This window comes from Ictalurus furcatus, chromosome 19 (assembly GCF_023375685.1).
Source record: "Ictalurus furcatus strain D&B chromosome 19, Billie_1.0, whole genome shotgun sequence".
NCBI lineage: Eukaryota > Metazoa > Chordata > Actinopteri > Siluriformes > Ictaluridae > Ictalurus > Ictalurus furcatus.
The window spans coordinates 2,901,261-2,922,626 of record NC_071273.1 but is presented as its reverse complement, the minus strand read 5'-3'; the positions used below and the strand labels follow the sequence as shown (position 1 = coordinate 2,922,626).

The 21,366-nt window shown below is 39.8% G+C and overlaps 1 protein-coding gene across 3 annotated transcripts in view; it reads right to left on the bottom strand.

The window, feature by feature from the left end:
* The window catches only part of slco1c1 (solute carrier organic anion transporter family, member 1C1), a 48,874-nt gene extending 28,452 nt beyond the window's left edge, over nucleotides 1-20,422 (bottom strand). For 2 of the 3 annotated variants that reach the window (XM_053650203.1, XM_053650204.1), the window contains exons 1-4: nucleotides 19,835-20,422; nucleotides 17,955-18,097; nucleotides 8,433-8,574; nucleotides 2,834-2,966 (exon numbers count right to left, since the gene is read on the bottom strand). In XM_053650203.1, coding sequence (XP_053506178.1) covers nucleotides 2,834-2,966; nucleotides 8,433-8,574; nucleotides 17,955-18,083 — 404 coding nt within the window. In that variant the 5' untranslated portion in view covers nucleotides 18,084-18,097; nucleotides 19,835-20,422. The remainder of the gene's footprint in view (nucleotides 1-2,833; nucleotides 2,967-8,432; nucleotides 8,575-17,954; nucleotides 18,098-19,834) is intronic. The other variant, XM_053650205.1, reaches the window with a different exon arrangement.
* Between the last annotated feature and the right edge of the window lie 944 nt (nucleotides 20,423-21,366).

Below are 21,366 nucleotides of genomic sequence, written 5' to 3'. Positions count from 1 at the left end.
CCACTGACCTCCCCCTAGAGGCAGGTACAACTCCCCCACCGAAGCCCTGGTTGTACCTAAATCACAGATGCCTCAATGCTGTCATGATCAAGTACAGGTACTACTTTTGGTTCTGTCTTCCATTGAACAGGTGAGAAGAGCCATAGTTTTCACTGCATGATGGTCCCACTTGTTCCACTACATGATGGATCACAAAAATTTGGAGTAGATGAAGACAGCCAAGAGACTCAACCCCTGTAAAGCCAGGTGGGCCCTATACTTTACATGCTTTAATTTTTCAATCACTTATCAGCCTGGTTCAAAGAATGGCAAAGCTGACTTCTTGTCTTGCATCCATAAAAATCCTCACTTCCACCAAGCCCCTGAATCCATTGTACCGGGGTCCTGTTTTTAAGCTCCCATCCTTAAGATCCACCAGGTTCAACATCACGACCCCACACTGCTAACACGCCTAATGGAGAAAACTTGTGTGCTTCCAATGAAGTGAGAAGAGGTGATCCATTGGGTCCACACCTCCCTCAACTACTGGGCCCCTTAACAAGAGGCGCAGGCATCTTAGGTAGTAAAATTTTTGGTGCTACACTATGCAAAGAGACATTAAACAGTATGTTAAATGATGAACAGTGTGCTTTCAAACCAAACCCTTACACCAGTCACCTGCTGGGCTGTTAAGAGCCACTCCCCATTCCATTCTGCCCCTGGTCACATATAGCACTCAAATTCATCAGCAATCTTCCCAACTCCCAAAGGACACACCACTGTTTAAAGCATTGTGAACCATTTTTCCAAAGCCTAGTTCCTTCTCCGTTTACCCAAATTATCCACAGCCATGGAAACAGCAGAAACTCTGTTTAAGGATGGCTTTAGATTATATGGCTTCCCCAAAGATATAGTGTCTGATCAGGGTGTACAATTCACATCTAGTGTCCGATAAGAGTTCTGCAAAAGGCTTAACATCACTGTCAGTTTGTTTCAGACTATCATCTACAGTATGATGGACAGAAAGAAAGGCTGAACCAAAAGACTGGCCACTTCCAACACGAGTACTGCTTCAACAACCAACATGACTGGAGAAGGTATCTCCCATGGGCCAGGATAGGGGTTCTATAATATCCAACCCAGACAGTCCCACTACAGATAGCCAGAGGGCACTCGAGTTCTGAACTGCTTCTTCTCTGGCTAATCTCACTTCCTGAATCACCAATATATAAACCATGTAGACTTTTAGGTTAACAAAAAGCCTTACAGTTTAACAGTTGGCTAAGTTCTGAGCCGTGTTATTTTGGATTGCTACTGTATATAGGGTATGTGTCATGTAATGGAGGCTGAGACGGAAGCAAATGCAGGTATGGCAGTTTAATCAAACAACAAATCCAAAGGGTTAGGCAAAAAAATAAACAGGCTAGTGCCAACTATCATGCAAACAATGTAGAACAGGCAAGGCAGAGAATAAAGGTCGAGGGAATAAACAAAGTCAAAACCAGAACAACAACACGAGATCATGGCTTGGTAAATGACAGCGATAACATCAACTGAGCATAATACTTCACAATGACACTGTGTGTGAGAGTCTGTTAAGTAGTGTGGTGAGATTGTTAGTGTGACTACTTCTCAGGAGAAGGTGACGTGTCTGTGTGTTCCATTGGGAGTTGTAGTCATCAGCCATGTCTGTAGTTTACAGTGCTTTCTGGGAAATGGAGTCGCCAGTTTGCCGTGACATGACAGTCTGACCTGTTCTGCCTTCTGTTTTGCCTCCCATGTTTTTTCTTCTTGTCCTGCCCTTCTAATTAGTTTTTTTGGTGTATACTCCTGTCTTTTTTTAACTCAGCTCTGCCCTTTTGAATATTCTCTGGATTGTGTTTTTTTTATTTGTCTGTTTCGATTGGGTCCTGTAGTCCTTCAAACATGGATCCTTACTCTGTCTGAGTCCTGTTCATTACACTCTGCTAGCATTCCACCTAAAAGATCTTTCAAATCTAGTTTGCTTTCTTGTTTTCATTGAACATTTGTTTTTAAACGGTAATGTGGTGCTGTACAGCACCCCTTATAAAAATGAACATAATTGTTTAAAATAAACATTACACACAATTTTCCATGACCCAAAGAAAATACTAACAAATATGCAAACAAATTATCATGCTTGAAATTTTTTTTTACTATTTTGAAATTTAATTGTTGTTGGAATAATTTGGCTAGATACAGACCACCAGTTTGACTGAGAAGTGGGAACATATTTAAAGTGTACATAAAATTTACACAATGTGTCTTAAGTGAAGGTACATTTTTTTATTGTGACACAAAGGTCCATTAAATAATTTTTTTTTAATTTGTTGGTTGCATAAGTATTCACCCCCATAATCTTGGCACTTGGTAGGAACACCTTTGGATGAAGTGAGCTGTCTGCAGTCTCAGCAACATCTGAGGAATGATGGAATTGGCCAGGTCAAGGATACCAATTATAGGCTCTAAATTAGCCAACCTGACAGCCATGGTGGCGGGTTGGATGGTCCATTCCGTTGTGACAGAATTCAATATGCGAATAAAGGTAAATTCGAGGTCAGGCGTGGTCATATACTTGCCACTGATGACTGGTGGTCTCACCAGAAGGAAAGCTACTCCAAGCTATCCACTATCAGAAGTACTCAGTGCAGAGGCACTAATAACTACCTGGTGATTTATGATATCCATGCTTGACAGTGTGTCAAAGACAATAAATAATAATAATAATAATAATAATAATAATAATAATAATAATAAAATTAACAAATGTACTTAAATGTGTCAATACATGCATTGGGACTCACAAATGTACAAAGGTAGCCCTCCAGCTTACCGTCCAATAATAAAGTGAGGGAGTGCAATTAGGAATGTCCCCAGTGACATCAGAAGACATCCAGTGGCAATGATTTTTGGTCGATGAAGCTTGGCACCAAAGTAACTGACAAAGGCAATAACCAGCAAGTTACCTATCAGTGAAAGCAAGAATCAGGTGAAGGGAAAATGCTTGTTTATCCAGTGCATGTTCATCAGGGCATTTATTGAAGATACCCTGTTCATTAAAAAAAAAAGACATAAATGAGTTAGACCCATGTGTTTCTAACATACATTTATACATTTAAGAGCCATATGCTGAATGGCCAACTTGAGTCAGCGATGAAAGTCCACAAATTACATCAATAAGATGCAGTACAGCTTATTCCTGTACATCAATGTGCAGCGATAAGACTGTCTTTAAACGCAAGTGCATGCCTTTAAGCTTTAAAAAATGCCTCATGGCTTGAAGCATAAGCTGTAAGTATTATACAGAAATTACAAGTTATAGGTATATTAGTATACAGTATACAGTAGGTACAGTGCCCTCCACTAACCCTTGGTAAATATGAGCAAAGAAGGCTTTGAAAAATTGTCTTATTGTTTAACATTTTGATCTTTTGTTAAAAAAAAATCACTAAAATACTCTGCTCTCATGGATCTCAATCAATTGCAAACACAACACAGGTTTATAAAAAATAATATATTTTTTAATTGCAATAATTATTGGCACCCCTTTGAATTCATATTAGAAAAATATATTTGAAGTATATTCCCATTGATATTTTACATTTTTTTAGTACACCTGGGTGACTAGGAACAGGAAATTGTTCAACAATAGCTTCCTGTTTCACAGGGGTATAAATATGAGGTAACACACAGGCCAAATTCCCTTCGTCATTCATAGCAAAGGGTAAGACCAAGGAATATAGCTGTGATCTGCGGAAAAAGGTTGTTGAGCTTCACACAATGGGAAGTGTCTATAAGAAAATAGCACAAGCATTGAAAATGCCCATTTCCACCATCAGGACAATAATTAAGAAGTTCCAGTCAACTGGAAATGTTATGAATCGACCTGGAATTGGACGTGTGTCTATATCGTCTCAACGCACTGTGAAGAGGACGGTTCGAGTGACCAAAAATCTCCAAGGATCACAGCTGGAGGACTGCAGAAGTTAGTTGCGTCTTGGGGTCAGAAAGTCTCCAGAACTACAATCTGAAGTCACCTACATCACCACAAGCTGTTTGGAAGGGTTTCAAGAAAAAAGCCTCTACTCTCATCCAAAAACAAACTCGAGCGTCTTCAGTTTGCCAGACACTACTGGAACTTCAAATGGGACCATAGAACCCGATCAAAAGTTCCTCATGCCCACGGTTAAATATGGAGGTGGATCTTTAATGTTTTGGGGCTGTTTTTCTGCCAGAGGACCTGGACATTTTGTTAGGATACATGGCATCATGGACTCTATCAAATATCAACAGATATTAAATGAAAACCTGACTGCCTCTGCCAGAAAGCTTCAAATGGGCCGTGGTTGGATCTTCCAGCAGGACAATGATCCAAAACATCCATCAAAATCAACACAAAAATGGTTTACTGACCACAAAATCAAGGTCCTGCCATGACCATCCCAGTCCCCTGACCTGAACCCCATAGAAAACCTGTGGGGTGAACTGAAGAGGAGAGTCCACCAGCGTGGACCTCGAAATGTGAAGGATCTCGAGAGATTCTGTATGGAGGAATTTTTCACAGCCTTCTTTGCTCATATTTACCAAGGGTGCCAAAATTAGTGAAGGCCACTGTATATTATAAATATTGAGCATACAGTTATTATTATATACTATATTATATATTATAACTGTGAATTGGGTCTCATTGCATGACTCATTGCATGATTTGCTATGATTTGGTTTTAATCATGAAACTGCTAGTTATGTATGTAACTTTGATTCTATGTACCCGGGATAACTACCAGGGACAGTAAGAATCATCTGGATACAGACTTGTGCACTGTATGTTCTACTTTACCCCTCCTGACCGCCAGAAGCACCTGGATAATATATGTATCATGTATAGTATCATGACACACAGGACTCAATTACTGGAATATGTTGCTCAGAAATGACCGTTGCCCTCACACCACTTGGAGGGACAATGTTAAAGTTCTAGAACCAGGGGAAAGTGGCTTGTGACACACAGGTAGCAAGAAGCAGCAGCAAAGTGTGATATGGAGTGATATGCCTCTATATAATGCTCATGAGGAGGAAATGCTCCTTAGAGAGTAACATGTCATGGTAGGGACTGGGATTTTTAAAGTTATAAGGCAATTTGATTGGTTAATTCAATTGAATAGGTTTAATATAAACCTTAATAACTCAAAAACAGGTAGGCCTACAAATAATGCCATATGAAGAACCCCAAAGAAAGATGCCATCCACAGTGATGTGGTGAACTGCAACCAGAAAGGATAGTGTTTTGGGAATAGAACAAGGCAATTTGGTGCACACCAGAGCATGCAAGATCCATGAAGTAGGGACTTGCACAATGCTTCATAGACTGCTGGGTAGAAATCACAAGTTGGAGATTAATTCCGAGGTGCAAAAATCCCTTTGCTCATTCAGCACAGCAGAGCTGTTTGGGAAGGGAACTGCAACAGTCTTCTAACCAAGGTCTTGCCAGTCACCCAGGGGCCATTCTATAAAGTTCCAGCCTGGCCTTCATTTTCAGCTAATTTATGTGTTCTTATCATACATGAGACTTACATGCCCCCTGTAGTCAAATTACCCCACACTTCTCCTCAGCCTGTAAGAGAAGGGCCTGTGGTGTCTATCTCTCTCTTGTGGGGAACTTCTCCCACATTTTGTTTTTTAAGAAAAGCCAGCAATCTAGAACCCAGACCCTCTCATTATAATGAGGAGAAATTTCTGTTTGTGGACTTTGGGGTCCAGCTATAAGTTGATACCCCACTTATGAAATGTTTGAAAAGCTCTGGCAGGAGAAATACTGCTGTTATCAGTGCTAGCATTCTCGTACTGAAGAATTGTGTGTCCTGCTTTGGCATTAGGGAACACTTTTCTGAGGACACCATGAGAATGAATACAGTAACATGAGCACGGAGGGTGGATGTATTCTGAATGGCTTCTCCTTAGCGGGGACACACAGGAGCTAGTTGGCCAAGCACACCGATATCATGATGCCACTGCCCGTTAGTGAAGAAAAGGCCACTTATATACATCTCACCCATTGCACTAGAGGGAAGCAGAGAGTAGAAGGAAACTTTGAAAGCCTGCCCTTGGAAGACAAAGCTTAAGGAGCATCTGTGTGCTAGAGCAGTGGTTCCCAAACTTTTTACAGTGGCGTACCGCCCCAGGCATTTAGTATCCTTTTGCGTACCCCTTCTCTGAAACTGTGCTGTCTGACGATGGTATCCTCTGTATTGTTTTTTTTGGCCTTTTCCCCAAGCATTAAACCAGCTATATCAGCTGCAGCAGGAAGAATGAAGTCCTCCACAATAGTATGGGGTTTGCCCGTCTTAGCCACTCTGCAACTCCCCATGTAGGATGCTTCCAGACCCTTCCTATTTAGGTTTTCCTACACTGTTATAAGGGTCTTACTACTCCTGAGTTGTCTTAAATATCTTTCAAAAAACTCTCGAGGTTTATTTAGCAGAAAGTAAGTAGCATGCTTTGTTTCTAAATGTCTGCCCAGAAATGCTGGTTTCATGCAGGTATGAAAGAGTACGTTTGCACATATACACACTGTGGCTGGGGATTTTCTTCATTGTCAGCGTGTGTAAAGCCCAAATAAATATATTTCTCATCATATTTGCGCCTCTTTGATGTTTTTTCTGCGAATTGCTGGTGAAGAAGAGGTGGCGTTTCAACTTCAGATACATTGCTGTCTGTATCAGTGTGAACTGGGCTAGTAGCAGTGGGTGCACTTACGCTTGCTACAGATGCGGTGTTAGAGGGACCTGGGCCACTGCTGTCAGAAGACTGTGGATCAACGGCGCTTGCTGTGGTTGTGGGCCAAAATCTTTGTACTTCTCCATTTTAAGGTTACGAGCTATTACTTACAGGGGTTCCCAAACTTTTCCAGGGCAAGGCCCCCCAAATGGCATTAACATTTGAAAATACAGACTTCTGAATATATCCCCCTTTTTTTTTATTAATAATTACATCTGATATCTTTACATTACATTACATTAGGAATTGATTGTGTGTGTGTGTGGTTGTCTGAGAGTGAGAAAGAGAAAACCTACTAGTTGGAGGGATGGGCACACCAAATTGTTGAGGTCCCCCGGGCGCCCCCTGGCGGCCCCTACTTTGAAAACCACTGACTTAACCTCATGATATAGCCATGTGCTGGTGATAAATGACATGCGGTAAGATGCGCACTGACGCATGACTGTGAGTAGATGCAGTTTTGACCGTGAAAGACAGAATAATTTGATTGGATGTCATGTACTTGACCTTTAGAACATTGCAATTTTGCTGTTTGTACACTGGAGGGGGCACAAGTTTATTTTTTGGCCGTGAGAAAAACATGGATTAGAATTGTAATGTTATTTAGTGAGGCGGAATTAAATGAACAGTAAATCTCAGCCTTTTGCTCCCGTTCCTCTTCCGTCACCCCGTGCACCCCTGGGGGTACGCATACCCCAGTTTGGGAACCACTGTTCTAGGGTGATAAGGATCAGTCCTGTATTTGCTCGGCTTGATCTAACAAATTTAACATAAGAACTGGGACGGTCTTTAAGAACAAATTCAACCCTCTCACATGTAGGATTGGAATAAACCAGCTGTTTTCTGAACAAGGAAGTAAGGGTAGTAACTGTACAGTAATGTCTACTTTTGCAGTCACTGAGAGCAGGACTATCCCTGTCTAAGGCATCCAGCTTGTTGGAGTTGGATCTCAGTATCAGAATGATCAGTTTGTTTGTGTTGGTTGTGTGGTTTTGAAATCTGCACACCCCTATCCAGAGCTTCTTGGAATACTAAGTCATACTATGTCTTCTTTCAATACTATGTTATATGACACTGTGTGACTTTTGAACACACACACACACACACACACACACAAGAAGGTATTCTGGTGATTCTCACTGACCCTGGTAGTTAGGAAGGATGAAATAGAATCATGGACTAAAACCTTAGAACCTTTGACAAAAGAAAAACTTATTGAAACCATCCTCACGGCTGGATCGGGAAGCTGTCACAAGGTTGCGATGGACTTTAACAGGAAACCTGGCAAGCACATCACACACAGAACTATGGCCAAAGTGGCAGCTAAACTTGGGAGTGATGACTCTGTGTGTGTTTACAAAGAAATGGCAATCATGTAGAGGATGTTTCGTAAATTAAGTTACATTTTGCTGACAGGGTTAATTTTCCCTGTGTATGGAGACTTTTGGGACACCCTGTATATGAATCTCTGCATCGCATTGTTAATGACTAACATACATTACATCACATCTATCACCAACGCTAATAAGGCATAAAGAATACTGATGGGTCAGTGAAAGGCTGTTAGTTCCATAACAAAAATTCCCTGCAACCTCAGTGAAATCCACAAGCATGATTTGGTGGGGTCTGCTGATGCATGATGATATGGCTCTTACCCATTTCAAAGCTGCCATCAATGATGCCTATTAAGTAACTGGGGATGTCAAAGCGCCGCTCCAGCTGAGTTATTGTGCTTTTCATATAGCTTCCAGATAAAGCTTTTGAAAAGTATGCAAAGGACAAAGCTACGAGGAACATCTGGAATGAAAGAGACATAGGTTTATAATTTTACTCACTTTCTCAGTGCTACTCTGAATGCAGAATATGCATTACACTCATTCCTGGTCTATCTATATTCTATCTATATCTATATATATATATAATCTATATATCACAAACCTTCTAATTTAACTACTACATTCCATATCTACAGGAACTACTGGTTTATGAGCAGCAGCAGTCTTGGCCACAGATTTTGGTGGGGCAGGACAACATTAATAATGACATAGCCTAATAATGAATGAAACAAAATTAAGTTGAGGCTACTGTCTAGTGATTTTTTTTTTTGAGTAACCCCGGAATAGGCCCCCCGAAATATGAGTGTCAACAACATACAGTCAAACATACCTCAAACCACACACAGACTAACCTTAACGCTAGCCAAGAAAAATTATGGCATTGGAAAAGGGAGACATTTTTCTACTTTTTCCCAGCCTTGTGTGGGGAAACAAGTATTTCACTCATATTTCGGATGTATGTAAATTATGACCTTGATGATCCCCCTTTCTCCCTCCCAATCTTCACAATATATGGTATTTGACAATAGAAATGGTTCTGCATATCACAGACTAGACACTTGTTACAGTTCTTATTTCTGACCACTAGGTGCAATAATAACTCTAGAGTACAGAAGCTACAGTAAGTGGGGCAGTGAGTACACTGACTCATAACTGTGCATCATCTAGAAAGGCATGCAAATTATTGGCTTATATCTGTCAAAAAGCAACTTGATTTTTATATTGCTTTTTAAATGGATAAAATCTATAATCTATCTCTAAACACTCAGAAACGATTATTTACAGTACAAATGCAGATATATTTCTTTAATCTGTTTGGAAAGTTGTAACTGAAAGCCATTCTGGTCCGAATAGAAAGACCAATTGGGAAAAACATTAATTACTTATTTAACTGTTGTCCTATGAACAGCGGATAACAGCCAGGGTCAGTGAGAATCACCTGGATACCTTCTTGTGCATGCAGGCATACATGCTGAGACTTCAACAATGTCTACAAAGTGATTGTATGATGTAGTATTTAACATGATTGGCACTGATATACAGTCATCATTACCTGGACCCATCTCGCTGAGTTCTCACTGGTTTGGACCTTGATCTGAATGACAGGGATTCCTGGTGGTTATAGAACCAGTTTGGGGCCACAAGTAGGGCTCCATGGTCTGATTGCTGAATTCTGTTCATTGTGGGCAGAATCAGTGGTAGAGGAGGGATTGTGTACAGTATACAGTGAGCCTACAGTCATGTGAAAAAATGACACCCCATGGAAATTGTTTTTTTTTTTTTTTTTTTTTTTTGGACAAGCAAACATGTGATCCTCTTTGAAACAATGCCTATTAATAAAGTTGATACACTCTATCAAATGACATGAAATTGATATTTATAGTAATTTTCACAATTTAAATTAACAACAACAACAAAAAAAAGATCAGTCACACGAAAAAGTAAGTACACCCCTAAATTTATTACACCTTCAAATCCACCTTCAAAAAGTAGAATCAGGTGTTGAAGATCGGGTGCCGGTTATTAGAACCTGATTAGGGAGTGCAGGTGGAACCGGTCTTATTTATACCCTTCTCATATCTAGTGTCTGGTGTTCCTTTGCTATTGAGGGGTGTGGTGTCATCATTTAAAAAGATTTAAAAGATTTAAAAAGATCTCCAAATTAATTGAAATACATCATTCCACAGATTTCAAATGACTACCAACTTGTCCAGGATTGGCCGTCCCAGCAAATTCAGCCTAAGAGCAGACCGTCTGATGCAAGAACCACAAGAACCCCAAAAGTTCATAACAGGATCTACTAGTAAGTCTTGCAACAGTTGGTATCGAAGTGCATGCTTCTACAATCAGAAAGAGATTGCGCGAATTTGACCTGCAAGGCAAGTGTGCCAGGAAAAAGCCTTTGCTGTCTAAAAAGAACATTAAAGCAATATTACAGTTTGCCAATGAGCATATAGGCAAAGACCAGGCCTTTTGGAATAATGTGCTCTGGACAGAAGAATCAAAGATAAAGTTGTTTGGTCACAGTAACAGCAGACATGTTTGCCACAGACCAAAGACAACTTTTCAGAAAAAGCACCTCATACCAACTGTGAAGCACGGTGGTGGAAATGTTATGGCTTGGGGTTGCTTCGCTACCTCAGGGACTGGACAACTTGCATTCATCGATTCAACTTTGCATTCTACATCATATCAAAGAGTGCTTGAAGATAATGTGAGGCCATCTGTCCACAAGTTGAAGTTGAACTGAACGTGAAGAAGAAGCCTTTATTTGTCACATATACATTACAGTGCAGTGAAATTCTTTTCTTTGCATATTCCAGCTTGTTAGGAAGTTGGGGTCAGAGCGCAGGGTCAGCCATGATACAGCGCCCCCTGGAGCAGAGAGGGTTAAGGGCCTTGCTCAAGGGCCCAACAGTGGCAGCTTGGCAGTGCTGGGGCTTGAACACCTGACCTTCTGATCAGTAACCCAGAGCCTTAAAAGGAACTCTGACTATGAAGACTTGTAGGCCTTAACACACAATAATTGCCCTCTCCTACTAAAATACGTTGTTAGAAACACATTTTCTCATTATTTTCATTACTTTAAAAATACTTAATATTTAATACTTATTTTAACCTACGGAGGCCACCATTACGTTACATGCACAATGCCCTCTGAGTCAACGATGTAAAATGGTTGCACTTGAGCACTCTGCATCACACTCCAGCATAGCGCCATTAAACAAAAAGAATTAGCTACTACTCCCCACAGCAAGAAAAGAATGCCGCACTGTGATGCTTTTGGATGTAATTTTCTAGTTCTTGTGTGCTGTGATACAGGGGATATTTGTAAATATATTCATGACGTAAGCATCTTAATAGTGTGTTTTTCTGTATATTCTCATAACGTAAAGGTCCTGTAAAATTACCCTAAAACGCCTATTAAAGGCATTCCCACTGCCCTAAGTGGACCTTTCAACAGGATAATGATCCTAAGCACACGAGCAAATCCACCAAGGAATGGATCAAAAAGAAGAAATGGAGGGTTATGGAATGGCCTAGTCAAAGCCCAGATTTGCGTCCTACTGAAATGTTGTGGGGGATGTGAAACGGGCAGCACATGCAAAAAAAAACCCCCCTCAAATATCTTGCAAATGAAGGAATAGTGCATGGAAGAGTGGTCAAAAATTCCAGCAAGCCTGGTGCACAATTATGCAAAATGCCTACAAGATGTTATTTCTGCTAAAGGGGCAATACTAGCTTCTATTCAATTCAATTCAATTTTATTTGTATAGCGCTTTTTACAATAGACATTGTCTCAAAGCAGCTTTACAGAAATATCAACATGGTATACAGATATTAAAGGTGTGAATTTATCCCAACTGAGCAAGCCACTGAGTGGCAACGGTGGCAAGGAAAAACTCTCTAAGACGTTTTAAGAGGAAGAAACCTTGAGAGGAACCCGACTCAGAAGGGAACCCATCCTCATCTGGATAACAACAGATAGTGTGAAAAAGTTCATTATGGATTCATATGAAGTCTGTATGGCCTTAGGAGCAGCCGTAGTCCCAGCAGTCTGGAATTAGAGAAGATTTGAGCTCCACCCAGAGGCAGAAAGGATCAGGATCTCTAGTATCTCCATAAATTCGTGTGGGGCTCGGCAGAAGGAGAGAGGGAGAGAAAAGATTATTAGGACTGGGAAGTCTAGTCAGGGTAGGCTTGAGTAAACAAATACGTTTTAAGCCTAGACTTAAACACTGAGACTGTGTCTGAGTCCTGAACACTAATAGGAAGACTGTTCCATAACTGTGGGGCTCTATAAGCGAAGGCTCTTCCCCCTGCTGTAGCCTTCACTATTCGAGGTACCGTCAGATAGCCTGCATCTTTTGATCTAAGTAGGCGTGGCGGATCATAGAAAACCAAAATGTCGCTTAGATACTGTGGCCCGAGACCGTTTAGTGCTTTATAGGCTAATAAAAGTATTTTATAGTTAATGCGGGATTCCACTGGGAGCCAAGGGTGTACTTACTTTTTCTACAGAAGAAGATCACATGTATTAATATTTCTGTTGAATAAATTATTGAAAAAGCAAATTTTCCTTGTGGTTTTGTTCAACTATATCAACTTTAATAATAGGCACTGTTTCAAAGATGATCAAATGTTTGCTTTTCCAAATATGTAAAAAAAAAAAAGCCAACAATTTCCATGGGGTGTACTAATTTTTTCACGACTTTAGTCGTGGGCCAAGTGGTGTGTGTCTAATTGCAAACTTTCCAGTTCCATCAGGGAGAACCAGCAAATTGATTTGGCATCAGTAAAAAAGCCTACCCGTGCCCTGCCATTTTTCCCAGATCTGAAACACCACGTCTGGATGCACCACTTTCCTGGTTGGATGCCCTGACTCAACAGGGTGTTTACTGAATCACTAACGAAGAGTGGGCTCCCAGGTAGTGAGGGACGTATCTGTGATGACCATCTCTGTCTAATGGGGAACTGCTCAAATTTGATTGGCGAGTGCAACAACCTTAGGTGAGAGGATGGCTAGCATACTCAAACTATGTAGCTTCTTGTGACGAATTGTGGCCTGCTTTGGTATTGAGGAGCTTTTGTGTAATCTGTACAAAGGTGTCCCTAGATGGTCTGTTCCTTGGAGGCACTATCCTTATACCTCTGCCCATCACAGGCAACCGGACAATCTGCATGCATCTTGAGAACACCCATGGTCCTAGAGAGAGTCCAAAGAGTCAGACTTTGAATTGGAATGTCAATCATTGGAAGGCAATTCTCAAAAAGCATGAGTGGCCTAAGCAATGGGAACATAAAAATATGCATCAACCAGCTCCACTGATGTGACCCAGTGTTGTAGCATCACATCTGATAGCCTTAATGTACAGACTAGAAGGGCTTTTAGGAAACATTCCAGCCCTCTGAAATCTAGAATAAGACTTGTTCTTGGGACAGAGTAGCAAATGTGAAGGGGTCTGAAAGGGCACCAGAAAGGACAGGGGCTGACGGAGGAACTGAAGCAATGTTTTTAGCTGCAGAGCATCCCATTAGCAGCCCTGTTTACTTATTTACCCCATGGCTGCAGGGACACTCAGGTGCCTGGTAGGAACCTGAGAGTCTGGCTTGCATTATGCTGACAAAAATGTTATTGGTGCCTAGCCAGTGAGCCAATCTTGAGAAATTTGAGGGTGCTATATGGCCGGTCACTTACTAGATTCTAAAATTTGCACTCTTCTTCCAAGGGCTTCTTTGGCCAAAAGCCAAAAGAGCAACACTTAGCAGAAGGACACAAGCTTGATTCACATGTGTAGTTACATGGACCACACTTGGCACTCTCCATAAATCAGTTTGGATCCTCAGTTCTGACACAGAGGGCTAAATAGCTGCAGAAGATGTAGCAATCAATCTAATGCAAGAAGCAAAATGGCTAATGAAGGTATCCAGGTGACAGTCCCCACCCTTGGTGGTTTGAAGGGGGTGAAATGGAACATAGAACACAATCAGAATTAGTTTTTTTCCTCGTTCTAAAACAAGCCATAGACTCATTTTCCTCATCTGCAATTTGAATCAGGTATAGTATGCGAATTAGCATGAAGTATAAAATAAGATTTGTATTAAAATTTACATAACAATTATGTCTTCTCTATTGACAAACAAATGTCTCATTCTCTCCTGTATGACTTCCTCTAGACTTTTTTTAAATTTATTTAAATATTGTATTCCGACAGCCACCCAAATATGATTCAGTGGACATTTTGAACACCCCTCAAACTGCCGAAACCTGACCTGACTCAAATGGTTACAGTGTGCTGTCCTGAAGAAAAAAAAAGTATCGTGTTAAACAGCTACTGGCGCAAATGAAATGCTGGAAACTGAATGTGTAACCTTGATGGGACTTTAATCAGCTTTGCCGCTGAAATGAGATCTTCTGAAGGACTCTGGTACCACAACCTTTTGCAACCACAATGCTTTTTACTAAGCCTGAAAGTCACTTAGGGAACAGAGATTCCATGAGCAAATTAGTATGAACAAAGGGCAGGCATTAAATTTGTGGAAGTGCAGACTATTAATAAGCACTACATCGATCCTTTAAAAAAAACACTAGGTTGCATATTTCAGGTTGATGGTTCTTGGAATTGCAACTGACTCGAGGTCATGACTAACAGGTCTGCTTTCTGTGGCACTGACCTGAGGGAAAAAAAGATGAGTATTTTCTGTGTGAATAATGAGTGCCATTGAAATCCCAGGTAATCCAGTGTGAGGTCAGCTCGATGTTTATCACAGATTTCAACTTGCCCAGTTTACACTGACAAGCAAGTAGTGCCATTTGTATTAGTGTCAAGTGAGAAGGCAACTGCGGGTATATCTCTCAAATATTTATAAAGCTGACAGCATCTAGACGTTTAAGAGGACTGCTGATATTGAAAGGAGTACATATAGATTTGGCACACAGCATTAGAGCCATCACAGTGGAGTACACAACACACAATCAGGAATCTGCCTCCATATCCAACATAAGAAACTTGAATTTGCAATCCGTCCAATTTAATAAGATTTTAGAACCCTGTACATTTTGATATACAATCCTAGTCCTTTAACAAATCACTTGCCTACAAGTGTCCGTGAAATGGTTCTGCACAACCAACATTTTTGACTTTTCACCTGCTGCTGCTCAAACTGTTTGGATGCAAACATCATTTTTGATCAGACAGTTTGTTTTAATCTTTTTCAGTCAAAACTTTCAGCCTTTCCCTCCCTTTTGCCAGAAAACTGAAAATTCTGTTTTTGACTAGGGCTGCAACTGGCGATTATTTTAATATTCGATTAGTTGGCCAATTATTTTTTTGATTAACCGGATGGGGGGCAAACTTTCAGGTTAGTAAATAACTAATGTGTTCCATTTGAGATGATATTACCTTTCTAAAATTCATACACTAGACCAGTGGTTCTCAACCTTCTGTCAGCTTTGGACCCCTAGCATATTTCGAACAATCACAAGGACCCCCTCACTCCACAACAATTATAGGCTATATATTAAACAGTCATTTCTATATATGTTGCTTTATTTTATTTATATTTAACATTAATAATATTAACATTAAAATTGAATCAAAATATTTAAAGATTTTTTTTTTATTTTTTACATTTTATTCTTGGTGTGACATTTGACTCTCTGAATTGTTTTGTTTATTTTATCCATCAATGTGACATTTAACTTGTCTACCACTCACAGGTTTTTGCAAATTATCATTTAATTTGTAAATAAATTTAAAATAAATCCATCAACGAACGATCGTCACCTCAGCTAACGTGATATTTGCAAATAACCACATTGATTAATTTTAAAGCATCTCATTTGAATATGTTTTGATACATTTCATTATATATATATATATATATATATATATATATTTTATATATATATATATATATATATATATATAATATTTTAAAAACATTTTTAAAACTTTCCTACAGACCCCCTGCAATTACACCACTGACCACTAGGGGTCCGCGGACACGCGGTTGAGAAACACTGTATCAGACGGTAGTATTTACCCTCCGAAGGAGTAAAAACTCTGTTTTCAGAACAGAAGTGACTGGATGAGTAAATGTACCGCGGCAGACCAACTAATCGATAATGAGATTCGTTGGCAACGATTATCATAATCGATTATTATCAATTTTTTTTTTTTTTATAAATTAGTTGTTGGAGCTCTATTTTTGACCATTTTGGGTCTGAGATAGTATCCCTAATAAATATAGTTACGGGTTTAATATTAGCCGGTTTCTTATAAAGTCGAAAATAAATCGATACATTTTATTTCACATTAATGAACTGCAGTTACTGAGTCCAGAACTCTTGTAAAAGTCTGTATTCCATTCATTTGACATTATAAATTCCACCAAGTACCTGGATGTTTTACCTCTTCCAGGAGGTTACACCTTGGCCATAGATGAATCTTTTAATAAGACAACCAATGCAAACATAACCTCCCTGTCCACTTTATTAGGAACACTTGTACAGCTGTGTCAGAGATATGTCAACCTGCAGTTCTTGCCTAGTGTCCTACTGAAGCTAAGCAGGGTTGAGAATGGCCAGTACCTGGATGGGAGACCTCCTGGGGAACAACCAAGGTTGCCACTTAAAGTGGTATTAGGGAGGGCAGCAGGGGGTGCTCACCCTGTGGTCTGTGTGGATCCTAATGCCCCAGTATAGTGATGTGGACACGTGGACACAAGACGTTAAACTGAGGTCCTGACTCTCTGTGGTCATTAAACATCCCAGGACACTTCTCTAATATAATAATATCCATCCCCGAATTGGCTACATCACACTCCTTTCCTCTCCACCAATGTGTGTGGTGGGCATTCTGGTGCAATATGGCTGTTGTCTGGTGCACACTGGTGGTGTTGGGCCCCAATCTATGTAAAGTGTCTAGAAAAGCACTATGTAACTAGCTGGCTGCTCATTTATGCAGCTGTCAAATCAACCAATCATGTGGCAGAAACACAACACAAAATCATGCAGATACAGGCCAAGAGCTTCAGTTAATGTTCACATCAAACATCAGAATGAAGAAAAAGTGTGATCTCTGTGCCTTTAACCGAACATTAACTGAAGCTCTTGACCCGTATCTGCATGATTTTATGCATTGTGCTGCTGCATGAATGTACAGGTGTTCCTAATAAAGTGGATGGGAAGTGTACGTTCACAACAGTGGATGCTGGAACACAAAATCAGTCTCTGGATTTAATCTCAATCTTTGCATTTAAATCTATCTGAAATGCTATGATTTGAATTGAACAGTTCACAATGCACGAACGTAAACATGTAAAGAAGCATTAAATATTCTGCATGAAGAAGTCCAAGAGCCTCTACCAATATCTCCAGGCGTATTAAACATTAGAGGAAAAGGCTGCTGTTTTCCTTCACAGGAAAGATCACCAAATTGTTAATAGTGTGTAAGCATAGCCCTTTGTGAATGTGTTCATAAAATGTACAGTAGGACTAACAAACAGACTGATTATGACTGATTTCCTGTTTAAATCATTGGTACCCATATAGTCAGGAGCATAGTCTGAAACCCTTCTTTGTTCACCAGATTAAGCACTTCACAGAAGGATTCCTCCACAAATTGCAGCTAAAGCTTGTTTTGATTTATAAAATCAATAGCCAATCACGTTCTACCTGAAAGCAAATAATAATGATAATGAGTCTATTTATCATATATACATATACACCTCCACACCACCATATATAATATACACCTCCACAGCCCAATACACTGAGTAATTTGTTGTGGAATTTACTGTTCTAGGGAAAAGCTCGCCACAGAAACTTTGCCTTACTTTTAGGCCAGAACAGCATGAGTGCTCCCTTCTCTGTGTAATCTCATTTTCTGGGGACCAAGTGGCTTTTCTCGGTGGGTCCATCCTCCTCAAAAAAGTTCCATTTTCCCTAAAGAAATTTCTTGCCATTGATTCAGACACCCCTGCAGGAAAATAACAGAACGATCGGTCTTTATTCTATATATATGTATATATATATATATATATATATATATATATATATATATATATATATATATATATATATATATTAAACATATAAAAAGATTATATAAAATTACAAAATGTAAAACAGTATTATACTAAATATAATAATATATTTTCTTTTTAAAAGGAAAAACAACAACAACAACAACTGTAGACATATTTTAAAGAATTTACTTTGGATAAATATATATGTAAAGACCTAAGAAGAGAAAGTAGACAATTTGCTGCTTGCAAATATCTTCCCAATAATCATAAATAAATCTTTATGAAAAGTTATGCCTAAAATGTCTGCCTCTGTCCTTCAGTTCATAAACATGCATAAAGGAAGTTGACACAGGCATTTACAGTATAAAATAACTGATCTCCTGTGTGAGGAGAGTATACGCCACTGTTTTAGCTAAAAGCGAGCAGGTATGTTTTATAAAAAAACAACTGTATTATCAAGGAAACAAAGACATATTTCTTAATATTCACATAGATTATTAAACAATACTCCTCTTGTTGGCTAAAAGAGCAGCAGGAATGTTCCCAGGGTATGCAAAGTCTTGGAAGAAGAAAAACTGCTGTATGTATTAACCAGAAGATACACATGAAGGGTTTAAAAAAAGTTTTTTTTTTTTTAACATTATAGTCCATTATATCATTTTAAATGTTGATGACATTTCCCTTTTGTTATGTTCCCAAGAAAAAAAGCATTCTGAGAGAGAGAGAGAGAGAGAGAGAGAGAGAGAGAAAACATGTATTTGGTTTACCTTTTTTTTATGTACTTTATGGAATTGGAATATAGATAAATAACATGAAACTCGAAATGCACATTAAAATATGCCTAATTGAAGCAAGTTGGAATATTAGAGTCAAAAACAAAGGCTTTTCTTTTCTACAGTGGTCTGATCAATGGTGCAGATTACATCCTTAATGTCATGACAAGTCATGTGATCAGCTATGTGACCAGATTTGAAAGGACATGTGGAAAATGTTAGCTTGAAAGAAGTGTAGAACCCTGTGGAGGTTTTTTGTTTTGTTTTGTTTTGTTGTTTGTTGAAGGATTAAAGGAGAATCAAGGTAGGCAGAAGTTCTGACAACCACTCAGTCCTTCACATGCTCACTTCTTGTAGTAATTAACCACCAGACTGTATTAAAGCGTTTCTTCTTTTAGGCCACACACTGTGCTTGGACTCATATACATATAGAGACATATTCACGAATAATGTATAGCTAGATAAATAAATAAACAAATAAAATGCTTCATCAGTATTGACCAAAAATGTTATATAAGGCTTAGGCTTGATACATATTATGTACTAAGGCAGCTTAAAGCTCACCAGCCTGAATTGAACTACCCAAGGAGCAGGAAAATCCTGTTTCTTGGAGATTTAAATGGTGAGAGACGAGCAGGTACTAAACCATAACATTACTGTAATGGAACTATGTAATGGTGGTGTTCACGCGCGTCTACAAACGTGGCACTTGTTTGATCGTGCAGTGCCTGCGTCCTGTGTGCAGCACAATAACTAATAATAATCATACCTGCCACATAAAACACACACACACACACACACACTCAGACTGCGCAGTCTTCTAATCCAGACTTCATCATATCAACAGAAGCATTATTAACTAGTTAGAGCGAAATGTACGCACGCTGCTTATAATAAACGAACAATAATACTCACACGATCTTCTTTCGCACTAAGAAGCGATTGAGACCCGTTGTTCTCGGTGCTCTCCGGTGTGTTATATAATATAGGCTATGGATTTGAAACTGGACTTTTCCCGACGCTCCAGAATCAGCTGCTCTCCTGTGGACAATAAGAGCTCGCGCACAGCAGATGCCACGGGCTTTAAGGAAACTTCCCATAGGGCTGGATGAAAGGATCGGATTTCCGAGTCACATCCCGTGTTTTTCTGTGTGTGTGGGGGGGTGGGGGGGAACAGCAGCGGTGTTTTGAATAGAATAATCTTTCGCGTCAGCCCCCTAACCTTCCTGAGAAACAGTTTCCACCGTTTTCGCAAGATTCTCGATGAACTGGCTCGAGCACGTGATAGATCTCAGCCTGCAGACAGTGGTGCTGGAGCTACTTAGGTCCTCTGTAAATGTTTTCCAGGTCAGCGACATTATATGAAGTATGTCATTTCAGAGGCAGTTTACTCCGTTGTGACAGGGGACCGTTATATAATTTGAACATTTAGCAAGAATTATCTCCCACATCTCCCAATTGCTCCAACCAGCATCAAGCTTCAGCGATGTCATTCACTTTGCACATGCCCAGTGCCCTGTGACTGCTTACACAAGAACATTCACATCCCTCCAGAATTTGGGGGGAAGTATTGAGTTGAAGATTAAATAAGTGTCCATGAAAAAGCCTCAGATTCCTGTTCTTGGCTGACAGGAGAGGAACCTGATGCGGTCTTCTGCTGTTGTAGGTCATCCACCTCAAGGTTTGATGTGTTGTGCATTCTGAGATGCTTTTCTGCTCAACACACATGTATAGAGTGATTATTTGAGTTACTATAAACTTCCTTTCAGGTCAGACCGGTCTGGTCATTCTCCTCTGATCTCTCTCATCAACAAGGTGAGAAAATCCCAGGAGATCAGCGGTTTCTGAAATACTCAAACCAGCCCATCTGGCACCACAAACAATGTCACGGTTAACGTGACAGAGATCAGACTTTTCCCCATTCTGATGTTTGACGTGAACTTTGACTGAAGCTCGTGACCCGTATCTGCATGATTTTATGAATTGTACTGCTGCCACATGATTGGCTGATTAGATAATTGCATGAATGAGCAGCTGTACATGTGTTCCTAATAACGTGGATGGTGAGTGTAGTTTGTGTGTAGTTATGTTGTCACAATTATATTTAGTAGTCTTTTGGAATCTTAAAAATCTTTTCATTTTGGTCCACTGTAGATTGTTGAATGCACCCTGTTGTAAGGTAGGACATCGTTTGCATATTGTCCTATTAGCCTGGCTCCCACAGGCCCAAACTCAGCCCATGATTTTCCATGTGTTTGAGCACTAAGGAGTGTGTCTACATCATGCCAAGAAGAAAGGACATCAGTCATGATCTCAGAGAAGAAATTGTTGCCCGCACTAGCGTCATGAGCCACTCACCTGTGGTCCTGTGCTGGATTACGGAAAGAACAAATTGAGATGTAGACTACATAGAGTAGTCACACAGACGTGACGTTCCTTGACAGATG